At 44.6% G+C, this 17,341-nt stretch overlaps 1 protein-coding gene across 1 annotated transcript in view; it reads left to right on the top strand.

Annotated features, from left to right (window-relative positions):
- Positions 1–5,280: 5,280 nt before the first annotated feature.
- Positions 5,281–17,341, top strand: part of GPR158 (G protein-coupled receptor 158) — a 188,005-nt gene continuing 175,944 nt past the window's right edge. The window contains exon 1 of the mRNA XM_054640621.2: positions 5,281–6,448. Within this exon, the coding sequence (XP_054496596.1) occupies positions 5,577–6,448 (872 nt within the window). The 5' untranslated portion in view covers positions 5,281–5,576. The remainder of the gene's footprint in view (positions 6,449–17,341) is intronic.

The raw sequence follows: 17,341 nt of genomic DNA, 5'->3' as shown, positions 1-17,341 counted from the left end.
TTTGAAAAATGGAATAAGAACTAAATATAATTTGAAAAAAAACAGAGGTTGCCTAAAATCACTGGTAAAATTCAGCAAATACAAGAACAAAAAAACTACCCAGGGGTAGCAGAGCTTAAATCCTCAAATAAAAATAGATAATAGATAACTGGGAAGCAATATGTTTTGAAAGGTTATGAGGATTACTCAGCATTACAGACTTGAGTAGTGGTCAATACTGTGATGAAGGTGAAAAAGCAGGCAGACCTCAATGTGGGGTGTATTAAGAGAGAATTTTACACGTTCTGGAGATGATGCATAATGGGAGGCCTTGTCTGGGATGCCTAGAGAAGCAGGCTAACAGAATGGATAGTCAAGAAGAGAACAGCAGGGCCAACAACAGTTTTGGAAAGCAAAACACAGCTTGTTTTGTAACATAGCCTGTTAAGAAATTTGATTAATTTAGCCCAGATAAAGAAAAAAAAAAGAGGAAGTCAAAGTGGTCTTTTGCAGACAGATACTAGTTTGTGATGATTGTGCTCTGATAAGAAGGCAAAGAAACAAAGAAAGTAAAGAAGACTTTATGGGCTTCTCTCACCCCACACCTGGTGCTAAGGTAATGAAATGTGGGAGAAGGTAGTTAGGGTGGCTGTGGCATCTACCTGACTGGAAGTTCTCTTAGAGAGGCAAGCCAGCCCCTGGCAGAGACAGTTGTGCTGTACATAGTCCTGCTGCAGTGCTGGAGTGCTCTACTAGACAACCTCTGCCAGATTCCTTCTGTCCCAATGTTTCTAAGAAAATGTCCAGTGGGTTGGCATTTCCCACTACCAGTGAACACTAACTGACAGGTAAATTCTTGCTGCTTCTTTTGTCCACTTCTAAGTAAGAATTTCAGTACTCTGCATTTTGACTATTTTCTCCTGACATATTCAGCTGATGGTTTAAATTCATTTGTGAGAGAAAACAAGAGAACTAACAAAGCCTGGTTTCAGTGGATTTGTGTTCACTCTTTCTCTCACCCTCTTCTGTAATATCAGCATTTCTCCCAGCCCCCGTGGACTCTCTGCATTGTTTCCTGAAGTCTCATGGCTCTGTGCCCACTGTCAACAGCACTTGCAGCTCCCCCTTGTCTTTTTGAGTTCCACCCCATCAGCCCCCTTGGCTGTTCCCTCCCTGTTGGATAGGGAGGCTGTCCCACATGTTCCAGCTGTTTTGGGGGTGTATTTATGCTTATTGGCCAATATGAGTGGCCAAAGGAAAGACCAAAGAGACTATTTAAGTGTTGAATTCACTCTGAAGCTTTTCCCTCAGCACGAAAATGAACATGGGTTGCTTTCTTTGATCCAGCTGTAGAAAATGTACATTTGTAGAAGCTTGTAGATTTCTGTCAAACTTACCTGAAATTAATTAAAGAGATCAGAAGTCATTGGCAGACAGACAAAAAATATTGATATTGCTGCTAGAATGTTATTTGTTTAAGTACTCAAGCTAAAAGTAGGAGTACTTTTAAGAATACTTTGCTTTTCATGTGTTTTTAAATACCAGAAGCAGCAATTTGTCTCTGTTTTGTGAGAGAAATACAACACAATGCTAAAAGTTTTGGCACTTACTCTTGTGTATATTCTCTGTACCATCTCCTAAATAGTTTAGGACAAATACTAATAAAACAGTCTTTCCTTGCTCCCAACTGGTTTAACAATGCAGTAATTGTGATGCTTTTAGCATTTCAGACAGTTCAGATAAACCACAATCTTTTTGCATAGGCCATATCTGAAGAAAGTAGGTTACACTTACTCTGGTCTGTTAATAACAGCTAACATTTTGCACTGCTGTTCTTTCTACACTGTAATTAGATTCATGTAGAGCTGACTTCAGTCCTGATAGGCAATACAGTGAATTGAGATGCTTCATGTACGAGCACATTGAGTGAAGGAATTGCCATAGTTGTAACAACTCAGAAATATTCAGGACAGTGGTCAGATGCCTCCTGATTCCTTGCAGTGGCTGGCTTGATGCAGCACCTCTGACAGAATTGAGGCAGGAGCATAGGAAACATTATTCAGTCACAGTAACCTTGTGTCTCAGGGGACTCCCAGTCCATTTTCACATTGTCTTGGTCACAGCTGAACAGATTTCTGACACACTCAACTGATTACATATAAAAGTCCAGAAATATTAATGCATTTTAATATTAAAATAAAAAATACAATGATCACAGGTTTCTACACCTCTCCCAGTCCTTAGTAAATAAAATATTTGGTAGATTTCCCTAGTCTAGGAGGATACTACATTTCCATATTGCTAGTATCTGGGCCATGAATGGTAGGCTTTGGGTCCCACAGCACAGTGTTTACAAAGCTGTAAGAAAATGCACATTTGCAATGGCTTAAAATCTGTTTGTGTTTCATTTTGGACCTGGCTGTACATAGTAGCTGTTTGGGATCAGCTCTGAACTGACTGCAGAAGGAAGCCCTACAGGATAAAGGAGGCCTCTTTCAACCCTGTGTGGTACAGGTGTACAAGACTCAGCCATGATCCTGGCACCTTGAATGAGAAAGTCCTCAATAAACCCCTCATCCTCTCCCTCTGACTCAGAAGTGCCAGCAGAGAGACCAAACACCCTGAGCAGACTGATAGGAAAAAGAGCAGACTTCTAATGCTTGAGATTAAGGGAGACTTCCAACATCTGGAGGTGTGCACTAACCCATTTGGGTCTTTGCTCCTGGCAAACCTTTGGGTTAAGAACTGCAGCTTCTGGGATGTTAGTGAAGGACAAGGGGCAGGGGCAGTGGTGGGTGCCACTGTAGAAGGGTATGTGGGAGGACCATGAGGTGATCAGGAAATACAAGGAACTTACCATGAAAGTACATTAAAGGCATAGTTGATTATCCTGAGAACGTGTGAATGTGGCCAATGAGCAGGCCTAGTGCAATTCAGAGAGGTATTAATAGTCAGGCTAAAGTAGGAAAAGTGAATTTCCAACAGGGAACTAACCTTTCCTTTCCTTTCCAGCAGCCCTTGTCTGTCAATAAAGAGAATCAGCCCAGGCACAACATTAAAAAAATATGTTTATTTATTATGCCAGTGATATCTCTCCCTGTAACAGATCCCACATTAGTTTAGCTCAGCCCTGAGAGCTGCTGCTGTCAAAAGCCCTAGTTCTCTCTTATCTACAGCAAATGATGCATCTTTAGGTATTTGCTGAGAGCAGACTTGGAAATACAGACTCCCTGTGCTGTGCTAAACTGTAAATATCAGCTTCTGAGCTTCTCAGTATAAGCGGTTTCTAAATAACCTCACAAACTATTCACTTGAGGAAAAGCTCAGTACAAGTAAATTATTCTTATGTGTTGAATATCCTCTTCAATTGCATGCAGCAAGAGAAAAAAATAATTTATAACTTTCTCTCTTAACCAATTATATTATAATTATTAAAGGTGTCCATAGGTAAAGACAAAGTGCATAGCATCACTAGGATATATGGACTGCAAATGTAATTTACATTTAGCTATCTTAGAGTGACTATTCTGTCAAGTGTCATTTCAAATAATTCTAAAATAAGATTATGTTTTAAGGAGCAGATATAACTTGTCATGTCAGTGGTTTAAAATTAGATAATATATTCTGCATAACTGAAATCTTCTAGGATGTGCATGCATGTGTGTGGGGGGAAGAAAAGGAAAAAAAAATGGTCCCCTTTTACTACTCTTTTCATCTGCACTTTTGAATTCCAAAAGAGAATTTTATATTAAGTGGGAATGGAATGTAGTTAGGAGATTTTGCCATGGACCACCTCCTCCAAAACTCACCCTTTGCTGTCTCCTGTAACAATTCCCTCATCGATTAGTAAGATATTGAGCAGGTGCATAATTCTGCCAAAGAAAGTGTACAAAGTTAAACACATGCTAAAATGTTTTACTAAACTAGATTCTTATTATTAATCATGATGGCTTATCTGGAAAATCCTAACAATGTCTTCTAAGCATTTGTCTTATTCCAAGGGGGTTTCCACAGAGGAGGAAAGCTGAGCGATCAGCCTGTGCTGCTTCAGCTCCACACAGGTGCTCTGAAGGTCAATGTTAAAAGCCACTGGATTAAGGACTTAGTTTTGAAAACAGCGGTAGGAATTAGCACCTTGCAGTTAAAACACCAAGGGAAAAAAGATCATGGTTACAGAAATACAGCCAGCCAGCCACCGTAGCTGCAGGGAGAGGGAAGGTGGCTGAGCGCCCGTTCCGGGGGAAGCGCTCCGTGCCCGGGGCGAGTGGGGTAGCCCGGGCGAGGCGCCCGCGGGCGACGGGCCCGGAGATCCCCAAGGCGCAGTTGCCCACTCCCACACAAACGTCGTTCCCTTCGCCAAACGCCTCCCTCCTGGGCAGCCCGGCCGATCCCACGCGTCCCGGGGGCAGCCGAGGATCAGCCTGCGCCCCCTCCACCCACCCGAGAAACACTGGAAGCGGGAGCGCCTTCCCCACAACGGCACGCAGCTCTGACAGGCATCAGCCCACGCTGCGGATGCGGCTGGAACTGCCTTCCCCCGCAGCGCCGGGCTTCTCCAGCTCCCCGCAGCGGAGGGGGACACACGGAGCCGGGTGTTCAGGGCATCGCGTCCCCGCTCCCGCGCTCGCCCCGCGGCTCCCGCCGCTCGCCCCCGGCGCGGAGGCGCCGCCCCAGGCCCGGCCACCAGGTGTCGCTGCCACGCGCCGCGGGCGACCCCCGGGCCCGGCGGAGCCCCCGCGGATTCCCCGCCCGCCACTCCCGAGCCCCGGGAAAGCGGAGCGGCTCCCACCGGGGCGGGCGCCTGCCCCGCCTTCGTCCCAAGCTGAGCCGGCTGCAGGTGAAGCCAGGTGCCTCGACGCCTCTCCGCGGCAGCAGCGCCGCCTCCCCCGGCATCGCATGGCACCGTTCTCCTGCCCCGTGAGTGGCTGCCGGCTGACTGACAGGCGAGGCGGCCACATAGGGCGGCCGCTGCCTGGCGTACACCTATAAGGGCGGGTGATGAGGAGCGCCGCGCGGTGTGGGGCTGCCCGTGGCGGAGCCGCCCGGTGACCATCCGTCCTCCCACGGCCGGGCGTTCTCGCTCGCAGAGCCGAGCGGAGGCGGGTGCCTGTCCGCTGGCTCCCCGGCAGCAGCCCCGCCCGCCGATCCCCGCAGCAAGTGGCAGTCCCGCGCCACGGGCCCCCCTCTCCGGCAGCGGCGCTCGAAGGATGCGGAGCGGCGGAGCGCGGGCGGCGGCGGGGCGCCGCGGGGGGACCCGCCGCTGCGCCGGGCGCGGGCGCCGCCGCCCCTGCGCGCTGCGCCGGGCAGGAGCTCAGTGAGCGCGGTGGCCGCGGCGGGAGGAGGCGCAGGAGGGCTCGGCTCTGCTGTCGCCGGAGGGGCTGCGCGCCGCTCCGCGCCGGCGGTGGGGCTGTGCGGAGCCCCGCGCTGGGGAGGTTGCGGGCGGCACCGCCACAGGTGACTCGCGGGCCGGGGGTCGCGTTCCGCCCCGCTGCCGCTCGGCCGCCTCTGCGCGTTCGCACCCCTGCGCCGCGGCCGCCTGCGCGAAGCTCATCTTCAGCCGCCTCGCCGTGCCGGTGCGACCGGCAGCACCGGGGGACATGGCTTTGCTCCGGCTCCTTCTCCTCTTGCTCCTCGCCCAGCGCGGGCTGGGGGCTGCCGGCGACCAAGGGCAGGCAGTGCGCGGCCGGGAGCGGGCGCTCGGAGGGAAGCAGCCTATTTACAACCACATCAAGAGCCGGGAGCCTCTGCCGGCTCCGCGGAGCCGCTCTACCGAGAGCACCATCTTGGCGCAGCGGCTCGCCGAGGAGGTGCCCCAGGACGTGGCCTCGTTCCTCTACACGGGCGACTCCCGGGAGTTGCGGCGAGCCAACTGCTCCGGGCGGTACGAGCTGGCCAGCCTCGCCGGCAAGTCGCGCTTCACCTCGCACCCCTCCCTGCACGGCGCCCTGGGCACCCTCACCCACGCCACCAACTTACTCAACATGATCCTCCAGAGCAATAAGTCGCGGGAGCAGAACTTGCAGGAGGACCTGGAGTGGTACCGCGCCTTGATCAGGAGCCTGCTGGAGGAGGACCCCAACATCTCCAGGGCCGCTATCACTTTCAGCACGGAGCCTTTCTCCTCCACTCCCCAGGTTTTCCTCCAGGCCAGCAGGCACGAGAGCCAGGTCCTCCTGCAGGACTTGTCCTCCACGGCTCACCGCCTGGCCAACGCCTCTGTGGAAACAGAGTGGTTCCACAGCTTGAAGCGCAAGTGGCGGCCACATCTGCACAGGAAGGTCTTAAACACGGGCCCCAAAACTTTGGAAAACAGTTGGAAGAGGCGGGAGAGCTTCACTGCTGATAAGAACCACATCCGGTGGTCCTCACCATACCTGGAGTGTGAGAATGGGAATTACAAACCCGGCTGGCTAGTGACTCTCTCGGCGGCTTTTTATGGGCTGCGGCCAAACCTCCTGCCCGAGTTCAGGTAAGAGGAGTGTTCCCTTTACTTTCTGTCGAGAAGGGGAGGGGGAAGCAGGCTGGGGTTTTGATTTTTCCCCCCCCTCCCAGGGAAGGGCATTCTGCTCTCTGGGTGACCTGATCAACCCCAGCCGCACGGGCTGCTCAGTCACAGCGCAGAGCAGCCTCAGGCCTTCCTGTTGAGCTGTGCCTTCGGGAGCTGTTGCTCCTTAAAAGACTCGCAGTCGTCTCCGTCTGTAAGACAGCGTTTGCTTTGCCTGCTGCCATTGGAGCAGGCGTGCATGGTGGGTTACGTTCCTGGTGGGCTTGTGGGGAGAGGCGAGCAGCTGATGCCGGTTGAAGTTTATCTGTGTCTGCAAGAGGAAAATGCTCACTGAGTTGTTATTTCTTATTATACTGTGAAATTGTACCTAGCTGGACCCCAGCTATGCTTTTAACCTGCTGGGAAATAACATTCCCAGTAATTAATGACATTACTAGTGCTGGTAAACTGCTGTTTCTGGTCTCCAGAGCACATCCACTGTGGGGTGCTCGAGCCTGGTCAGTGGTATTAGACATGTAGGTAAATCAGTGCTGGTGACTGCTGTTCTGTCATAGTTCACGTGGCTATAAGATGAAGTGGCAGAAGGAGAGCTTTCCTTTTGCACCTCCAGCTTTATGTTTGATACCTGGCATAGGTAAAGGTTTGCTTATTTTTTATTGCTTCATATACTTTTTGTTGCTTTTATATACTTTGCCCCTGAACTGCAGCTAACAGAGAGGAAGATAGAAAAAGGCTCTTTCTTGTGTCTGTATTTTGACACCAAAGAGAGATTTGCTCAAAGAATGAGAGCAACCTGTGGAGTGTGAGATGCCAGTTTTTCCCCTGGCACTCTTGTGAGGGGTTCAGTAACTTTGTCCAGTGGGGAATGTGCACTGCCCAGGAGCAGCTGGCATTTCTTAGGATGAGAGAGGAGCACACGATTTCTTTTGTGCTATCAATAAGTAGCAGGTAAAGATTGATAAGAAGGTAGCTGACACCAGAGATTTTGCCACACCTAGGAGGCAAGGCAATAATATCTGCAAATGCTGTTTCTCTTGGCTTAGTCTGAAATCCAGTGTGATCAAAGAGATATGAGTGCAGTAATAAATTCCTGAAAAAACCCAAAATTTGTTGAATGGATAATGGCTGCTTATTTCTCTGTTGAATTACTTCTTGCCCTGAAATTTTCACACTTATAGGGATGATAGGGTTAAGGTAAAATGAGCTCAGCTGTTGGCTGTTTGTTGCTAAATTCCTCTTGAGAACAAAACCCAGGAATAGGTCTACTGTAGAGCTCTTCTGGACCCTAGGGAGTCCAGAGAAGTCAGGAAGCTCGTCAGAGATCATTGAAATGCAATGTTCAACGTTTGATGAACTTTGGGATGTGGATGAAAGTTAATGTAGGCTGATATTCTCTTGTTGGAGATAGAGTTTGGCAGAACCACTAGGCTGGAGGTATGGTGGCAGCTACAAATCACCTCTCTGAGAATATAAATTTTGGTATAAAGTTTAACTCAAAGAAGCTTCAATCTTGACCTAACTGAAGAGGAAGTAAACCCATGTTTTAAGAAAGAGTCAAAAGCTCCAGTCCCATCTCTGTGCCAAGATTCTGTGATGGCAGGAAGCATCTCGGTGCTGTAGGCTTCTGCTGTGTAGGCTTTTGGTGTGCAGAACACACCAGGTCTATTTTGGCATAACCCTGGCCGGCCATGGCAACCAGTAGATGTCCTCCTGGATGCAGTACAGAGCCCTGCCTTCCATCCCTGCCTCATCTTCCCAGCCTCTGCTTGCCACGTGGGGGTCACTGCCGTTGTTATAACTCTCACACTTCAAGGGGCATTCACTGAGCTCATCTAAGCTTGGAGAACCACTTCATATTTACAAGATCATGAGATGGAGTATGCTGTGCAAGTTCAAAGTGTTGTGCTGTTGTTACCCTGAACAGTTTGGACAAAACTAACAAAGATTTGTTGTATCAACAGAGATGAGTTTGTAAGCATTTCTAAAAAATAGGTTATGTTTTTTGCCAAACGGTTAAAGAAGCAGGTAGAAGAAGTAAAATTATAAATACATACATATTCTGGCAAGGCTGAAGGATAGTTCCTGTGTTTCTGATTTGAGGTATGCTAGATGAAAGATGGGCCTTAATATAAGGTTCTGACTTGGGATATTGAGAAAGTAACTTCTCAGCTACACAGCAAATGGTATATACAAAATACATTTCCAAGACTTGTAGTTTGTCTCAATATTTACACAGTGTTTTCATTACTTAATAGGTACACAGCCTCAATGTGAATTTTTAAGAGAAAAAATGGCTTAAAGCATGAGCACATAGTAGAAAAATGTAACATCTAGTGTGGTTACTGGAAAATTAGTTGTGTGAATTACTATAAGATGCCTTTTGAAGAAAGCTGTACTTCCTCTCACTGTCAGTCTTTGAGTGACACAATATTTTGACTTTAAATTCTTATTTAAGGCCCATATGAAAAAACGGTGTTCATTAACCTCCATGTCTTGGGGCAGCTATGTTGGTTCTCCCAAAAATTTATCTTTGAACCATCTGTTAGAAACATTTTAATGAATCAGTTACCATGCTCCTCCCGTTTAGTAGTCTGGTGTGATATCATTAATGGTAATTTAGTGTATGCCTCTTTAATATTATTCCAGCAGTTTTTGTACTTTCTTTGCTCACATTAGGTTTAAGGCATGGTACATTAGGGTGAGATACATTCCAGGAGCATGCTATATCCATGAAAGAGAGCTCTTTCACATTACAGAAGGAAAAGCCTATTGCTCCTTGTTGCTATCTCTTCTGTGGCAGTAACAGAAGGGTTTGTTCCTGTGGCATGGCAATGGGAAGAGGTTAATGTGGGTATCTCTTCTGTGGCAGTAACAGAAGGGTTTGTTCCTGTGGCATGGCAATGGGAAGAGGTCAATGTGGGCAATACTGGTACTGAATAATGAAGGCAGTACTGGTAACTACTACTGGCTGTGTTCAGTGCATGCTGCTGCTGCAGTGCTGTTGTCAGTGAGGCTCCCAAAGTGCAGCACAAAGCAGCAAAGCTTTCTTAACATTGTGAAGAGTTACAGTGCTTTTGGCCTGAGGATGGGAGTGTTACAGGCCAGGGGGCTCCTGCAAACAGCTCATCTGTCTTCAATTTCACCTTTCCCCTTCCCAAAAGATTGCTGCCCCACTGCCCCAACTGAAGGCCAAGGAGAGGATGTGGTTGTCTTGCCATGACCAACACTGTAGATAAAACTGAGATGAAGTGGAGAAACCAAAGGCAAATTGATTGTATTGATAAATGTACCAGAAGCTGTTCAGGGCCACATTAGCCTAGTACCATGCCAAACTAGCAGTGCTGGCTCTCTGCAGCTTCTTAGCAGTGCTTGCTCATATTGTGTTGTCTCCATTTGCTGGTCTTTCCACCCAAAATGCATGGAGAGAACATTACTGCTATCTGCTTATAAGGTGCAGGGTAGGCTTTCGTTCAGAAATCAGGATCCACAGAGACTCAAAGTAATCACTTGATGTTACCCATCCCTCCTGTCTAAACTGATGCCATTTGCAGCTGAAATTCCCAACCTAATGTGCCTAATCACTCAGCTACTGTAGTGCTGCAGGGGGTAGAGCACAGAAGCGTCTGTCCCAGGTCTTCTGTGCCCCTCCTCTGCTGCTATCACATGGTCAGAATGAACCATATTTTATGGCGTGTGATGACCCAGCTGTCCTCCTTGCAGCCCTACTGAGAAAGTGGAAAAGTGTAAGAAGTTGCATGTTGTAAATACAATTCCTTTTCTAAAAATATTTTCTTGGTGCCTGGAGAAAGAAATTAGAGGTCTTTGTTGCTTTAGCAGGCCAGGAGACAAGTGGGAAAGGTCATGTCTTCATCTAGAAGAAAGATGACAAATAGTCAGCTAATAGGAACACACAAGTTAAAAAAAGTCCTCCTGGGTCACTGAGTCAGTCTTCTGCTGTCACAAGCCCACTTAATGTCATCAGTTGACAAATCTCCATCCTTAAGTGGATGGGTTTCCCTCTTGACTCTTCAGTTCACTGGTATGCTGTACCTAAGGGTTGGATAACTTCTCCTGATTGCTGATCTAAATTTATTCACTCCCAGTTAGTTCTGTTCATTTGTTCTGGTCCAGAACTGTCTTCCATCTGACTTAGCACCCTTGGCTGGTGTTTACTGCCCTGACTTATTTATAGTCAGTGGCCCTTTCACCACCTTTATTTACTAGACTACACAAACTGGCTTTCTTTAGTCTCTGTCATAAGCTCTCTGTTGCCATGGTCCCTCTTCTCAGGTCCTGTTCCAATATTTCCTGAGCATGGTTAGTCAGATTCATGTGCACTGTTTCAGGCTTGTGCAATGACATCAATTATCCCCAAACTCTGATGAATGAGTTGCTGCTTTTGCAGTTCAAAATGTTCCCATGTGTGCTGTTCTCATTTTCTTTAACATTGTGTTGAAATACATCTACATTTTGGGAACTGGTCATTGGTCTTGGGTAATTTCTCATTGTGGAGGTCAGATTGTCTTCAGGATATGAAGCACTGACTTTTTTCCCCCTCCCACCATATTCCAGCAGGTTTTTGCCAAATCCAGCACAGCATTTACTATATTTTTTAAAGGTTTTTAGGGAGAATCCAATGGAATAATGTCTGTTTTGGCAGAAAGGTACTCAATCAGCAAGCTGAGTAAGTTGGAGGTGGCTGGTTTTTCTTTGTTTTTCTTTTTTTTCTTTTTTTGGTTTTGTGTTTTAATTTTATTTTATTTTGAATGGAGTCTTGTTCTGGATCATTTACAGGTAACTTCATTCTGAAGTCTGGCCAGATTGTGCTATATCTTAATATTTTCTGCCTCTCAGAGGTTTACTACTTCTCTCAGTTATTGGAAAGATATCCCTTGATGCAAAGATAATTTTTACTACACAGTTAAATTGAGCTGTTGCTCCCCTAAAGGCAGTGTAATGTAGTGATTTCTACTGTACCATTAACAGTTACTTGGACCACTCCAGCATTAGACTATGATGGCACTCTTAGTTAAAGAAACATTACTAAAGGCAGATTAAACCAGGGAGGTAGAAGTATTTATGAGAAACAAATAATTCCTTAGGGATTATTTGTATTATATGATTTATTATTCTGCTAAATATTTCACAGCTATTAAATTGCTTGGTAAAAAACCCCAAACAAATGTAGACATGAAAAAAAAAAAATTGGGTAATTTTTTTTTCTTTGAGACATGGTTTAATTTCTTCCTTTATCCCCTTTTTTAGTTTCCCCCAATCTCTCTTTAGTCTGAGTACCGAGCTAAGAGAAAATTGATTTTAATTGTTTGAGACTTTTAAATTTTTTGTGCTATTGTGATATGATGTTAGTTGTATAACGCAGAAAATATTTTTAAATTATGAGGTTGACATTTTTTATAACATGTCTTGGCCCTTGATTGAAGGTGTAGGTGGATTTAGAACAGGTTTCAAAAATGAAAAGGAATAATTTATTTTCTAGAATTTCTGAAAGTCTTGGATTTGTGTTCCTGAAAACAAGTTAAAACAAAGAAGTCTCTTATTATGCTGTCTGTTTGTGGAAACCCTCAGGATATTTTAAGTATTTTCTAGGCAATCAATTATGTCCCTGCCAGCATTTTTCATATGAGGTCATGGAGAGGGATAGAAAACCGGATGTTGATGAAACATAGGAAGGGAACAATAAATATGGATTTCTCTTTCAGAACAATGATTCAGCTTCCTTCAGTATTGGAGAAATAGAAGAGGGTCTTGGAAGAAAGAAGTTAAATATGGTGTGAGAGGATTGAAACACATACTACATTCATGTCCACAATTACATAGTGCATGCTAGGTTGCAATAAAAACAATTTTGGGGTTTTTGGGTCACACTTCTGTTTCCAACTCCTGTGTTTTCCACCCCCATCGCCCTTGGGCCAGACTTCCAGCACAGCATGTTATCAAAGCTCTTTTGAAGGGGATGGACATGTGGCAGTCCTTGCTATCTGGGATTCAGCTCCAGAACTGTCATCTATTCTATTTGTGAGTGTGGGCTGAGATAGAAATGTTCCTAAATGTGAGAAAAAATGTATTGCTGTGTTAGGTCAAATAAAAGGTTTCCATGGCCCTTGCTCCAAAAGCAGCTTCTGGCAGGTACTGAAAGAAAAATGTCAAGTTCTTCTATTCTGGTTATGTCCAATTTACCAGTGATAAGCAACAAAAAGAAATTGTTTTCTTCAGACTTCATCTGAATGACTGGATAGTAAGTATATGTTAAACTGTCCTGTTTTAACACATTTTTGTCTTTTGCAATGTAGTTTAGCATTGTATTCTATAATATATTTATATATTCCATTATAGCCATCTATTCTGGGTTCCATAGTTTTCTAGTTTTAAACTCACTTTGTGAATCTAAATTCATTGGGAGATCCCAGATTCTTGAATGAATACTTTCCAAAGTGTTTTATTGCATCTTTTCTGCCTCAGCCAGGTTTAGTTGTGGGTTATATGAAGCATTTTTATCACTTGCAGACTTTGTCACGGCCACTCATTTGTGAAGTCCAACTTGTTAACTTCCCTGCATGTAAAAGCTGATTTTTGTTTTGTTGTTTCTTCCAATACGAATGAAAATGATTCATTTTTGTCAAAAGCTGTCTCTGCTCTGAGCAATTTTTGTATCTTGTTTGTGTGTTGTGTTGGAGATTCTACTTCAGCCTTCCACTTTCTGAGGTATTTGAAATGTTTTTAGTAGAGCCTATCCTTTTAACATTTGGTTTCTAAAAATATCTTGATATCTTGGTTTTGTCTTACATTCTTGCAATTTGTATGTTCCTCCTTGACCAGGCTTATGCCTTTCAATTTTCTTTTTTTTTTTTTTTGAGGTTAGCTTCCACTTACTTTTGAGTTTTAAAATGACCTTGTTACCTTTAAATAAATTTTCAGGGTCACAGGATTTAGTATAGTTAGGCTGCAACCACCCATCCTGTGTAGAATTCTTCTATTTCAAAAGCTCTTTGTGTTCCTAATATGTTTTCTCTGTTATGCTCTGTTCCTTGGGACTCTTTCTTTCCACCTGCCTGTTTGACCCCATGGATGGTAATGGAAACATTAGAAGAAAAGCAACCTGAATTTGGCTCCAAGACCTAATTTCATAGATATAATCTAATGTAAGTGGTACTTTACCATCACTGACACCTGGCATTCCTATACCAGGTGATGCTTTGTGACAGAGTTAAGATGCTAGCAACAACTTGAGCATCCTCAAGTGGAAAAAAAAAACAAACAAGCCCAAACCATCCAGAGTATCTAAGAAACTCTGACTAAACTGCAAGGATATCTCCAGGGAGGCAGCACTGCATGCCATAAATATGAAGGCAGATTTAATTTGAAATAATTCTTCACACAATAGAATTCAGCTTTAAGTATTCTGCCCTTGTAGTACTGTTTCAATTTACTGTCTCTCAGAGAGACTTTCTTTGCAGGTGAATCCTAATTTATGTGCCCACACTGCTGTACCTTACTGTTCAGTTTATTTTAACTGGAAGCTGGTTCTCCTATGAAAATGTGTGTTGAAAAGCAGCAGTCATGCTATGGCTGAGGAACTAGGGAAGTGTCTGTCCTATTAGTAAGGAGTTGGTGGTAACTCTGTGACCAGGCCAAAATTGTGTCTCATGTCCCAGTAGCCTTTTATGAGTCTGGCTGGCTGTGCACGGTAACAACTTTAACAATGTCCAAGTGATGCAGAATCCTAAATCTGAACTTTCCAAGGCAATTTGAACCTGCAGAACCTGCTGTTTGTCAGTAAGATTTATGGCTGAAATTCATTTGTGAATTTAACACCAGGGTTATTTTTGGGTGCTGAGTTGATGGTACATGGGAGGAGCCTCAGGTGTCAGGTGGTATGCAGTATTTGAAGATCAATATTCTTGAAAGTGGCAACCTCCAAAATGAGAGTGGTCAGAAATGTCATCTGCCCTGAAAATACTGGCTATGCAAAATACAGTGTGTATTTGTCTAGAGGAGTGGGCATTTGCAGATTTCTGATGGCTATAGAGAACTTGTTTTTCTTAGCTCCTTGTTTTCTGGTAAAGAGGACTCATGAAGGACAGCATGGAGGGCTGAATGAATGTGACAGCAAGTGTTTAAGCAGCTGTTTAGATGTGGATGATGATGCCCACTTCAGTGTGTGATAACCATCCCTTATACCTTAAATACCTAAAAAGTGCTCACAATGCTTATGAGCACAAAAGTGAGTGTACAAACTTGGAGGGCAAACTGTGTGTTTAGCTGAGCTGTGATGACCTCTGTGCCAAAAAAGCTTTTGAAGATCTAGAGCACAAGGATACTGTTTATCACCATTTAAATGTTGGCAGGCTATTATTTTGTACAATTCTGTATTAAGCTGACTGGGAGAAAATGAACATGTTCCCCCTGATTTTTTTTATGATGTAACAGTAGAGGCAAAAAAAATATTCTGTAGATAGGTTTTACAACGTGTTGTTACAATGAAATATTATAACTACTGAAACTATCAAGATAGCTAGTAGTTTGGGAAAATAAGCTTAAATCAATTTCTGGCACAGATTTCAAGGCAAGCAGCATGCCAACAAACAGTAGTACTGGAAATACAGACAGGCATTAAAGCCTCTTAAATCAAACCTCTGACCTGACAGAAAATCCTTGATGACATCATTCTTCAGTGATTATCTTATATATAATTCAACTAATTCTTTCTTAACTGCATGTTTAACATGGACATGCAATCCTTAGGTATCTCTTTTGTGTTTGTAAGGACTGTAAAATTGTGTCAGGAAACAAATATCTATTGTTTCAAGGAGATTAACAGGATATACTTACCTGCCAGATGGTCCACAATTACCACTAATATTGTTATTAACTTATGGCTGTGGCTTGTGTTCAGCCAGGCAGCGTTGCCAGTGTGGATGAATGTGCTACTCTGACAGGCTGAGTCTACTCTTACACCCTTGATATTTGTCTTGATTGCTTACACCAAGATAGCAACACTGCAATTATTCCCAATTAGTTCGATAAATATAACACAGGGAGTTGGTCCATATACATTCTAGGAGGATGTGTTCTTTCATATGATCCATTTTCTGAATGCTGAATCAAAAATAACTGGAAATGTGGGTGGCTAAACAGGCTGTGCCAGCTACTGTATTAATCACAGATGAATTTCAGAAATCTATCGTGTACATATTAGTGTGCTCTGTGTATAGCACTGGGGTACAAGTCTGAGATGGTGTTTTAAAATGGATCTCAAATGAACTCATAGAACCCTTGTACCATCATGACACCTTTTATAAATGCCACATATATGCTTCAAGAAACTTTGCTTTTGAAAGCACTGTATCCTCAGGTAGTTTCAGACCCTGTACTACTTCAGAACTGTGATGTTACTATGAAACATGTATTGCAGAGGTCTAGTGAAAAAAGAGTAATAATTTGCACCATGGAGGGACCAACAGTTGAAATCCTTGTAACTGTAAGGAGAGATTGCTTTCCTGCTCCTGCACTGTCCTGTTTCTTCTTACTGTAGATTTTCACCCCAAAAACTCACAAAGCTCTGAGAAAAGGGAAAAAACCAGAAAAACTTAGCCATGTCAAAAGTTCAGGTTGTGCTACAGAAGAGCTGCAGATGGGAGAAGAGTGTAGGTAAAAAAAGTTTGCATTGAGTTCATGGAGATTGGGTTTTGTGAAAGACAAACCTTCTTGTAAGAAAAACTTTAGTACAAGAGAAGCAAAAGGAACATGTGTTTAGTTTGAAATGAAAGAATTTTGTAATATTTCTGAAAGAAGTATTATGAAAATATTTTTGAGCTTGGATGGCTTAACTGTGATCTTGACAAAACTGAAGCATAAATTGAAAGTGCAGGTGGAAGAGGGCCAGATAACCTGGGAGGAATATGGAGACTCTGTCTGAGCATGACTGTGATCATGAATGTCTTGCATCAGCAATAGTGTGGCCAGCAGGACCAGGGAAGTGATCATTCCTCTGTGCTCATCACTGAGGCTGTACCTCAAATCCTCTGTTCAGTTTTGGACCCCTCATTTTAGGAAAGTTGTTAAAAGGGCTGGAGCAAGTCCAGAGAGGGGCAGTGGAGCTCGTGAAGGGTCTGGAGCACAAGTCCTACGAGGAGGGAGCTGGGGGAGTTTAGTCCAGAGAAGAGGAGGCTCAGGGCAGACCTTACTGCTCTCTACAACTGCCTGAAGGGAGGCTGGGGGGAGGTAGGGGTTGGTCTCTTCTCCCACGTGACAGGACAAGAGGAAACGTCTTCAAGTTGTGTCAGAGGAGTTTTTCATTGGATATTAGGAAAACTCACTTCTCTGAAAGGATTGTCACGCATCAGAACAGGCTGCCAGGGTTGAATAACCATCCCTGGAGGTATTTAGAAGATGTGGCACTTAGGGACACCGTTTGGTGGTGACTTTGGCAGTGTTTGGTAAATGGCTGGGACTCAATGACCTTAAAGTCTTTGGAATGAAAGTTGCTGAATGGAAAAGTGCACTTTGTGACAAGATGTTGGAAAGCCCAAGAACGACAGGCTGATCAGTCTCACTTCATTCCCTGGGAAGGTGATGGAGCAAATAATTGTGAAAACCCCTTCTGGAACACATGAAGAGGAGGGATGTGATTGGGAGTAGTCAGCATGGATTTCTGAGGGGGGAAATTGTGTTTTACCAACTCAGTAGCCTTCTGTGTATAGATAGCTGGTGACCATCTGGAAGTCAGACACTTGATACACTCCTGGTGGGCACTGGTTTGACATGAATCACCAATGTGTGCTTGTGGGCAGAGAGAGCCAACGGCCTCCTGGCTGGTGAGAGGAAGTTTTGCCAATG

The sequence above is a fragment of the Agelaius phoeniceus genome, chromosome 1 (genome assembly GCF_051311805.1).
Source record: "Agelaius phoeniceus isolate bAgePho1 chromosome 1, bAgePho1.hap1, whole genome shotgun sequence".
Classification (NCBI taxonomy): Eukaryota; Metazoa; Chordata; class Aves; order Passeriformes; family Icteridae; genus Agelaius; species Agelaius phoeniceus.
The sequence above is the reverse complement of the archived record's forward strand: the minus strand, read 5'-3'. Positions and strand labels throughout refer to the sequence as shown.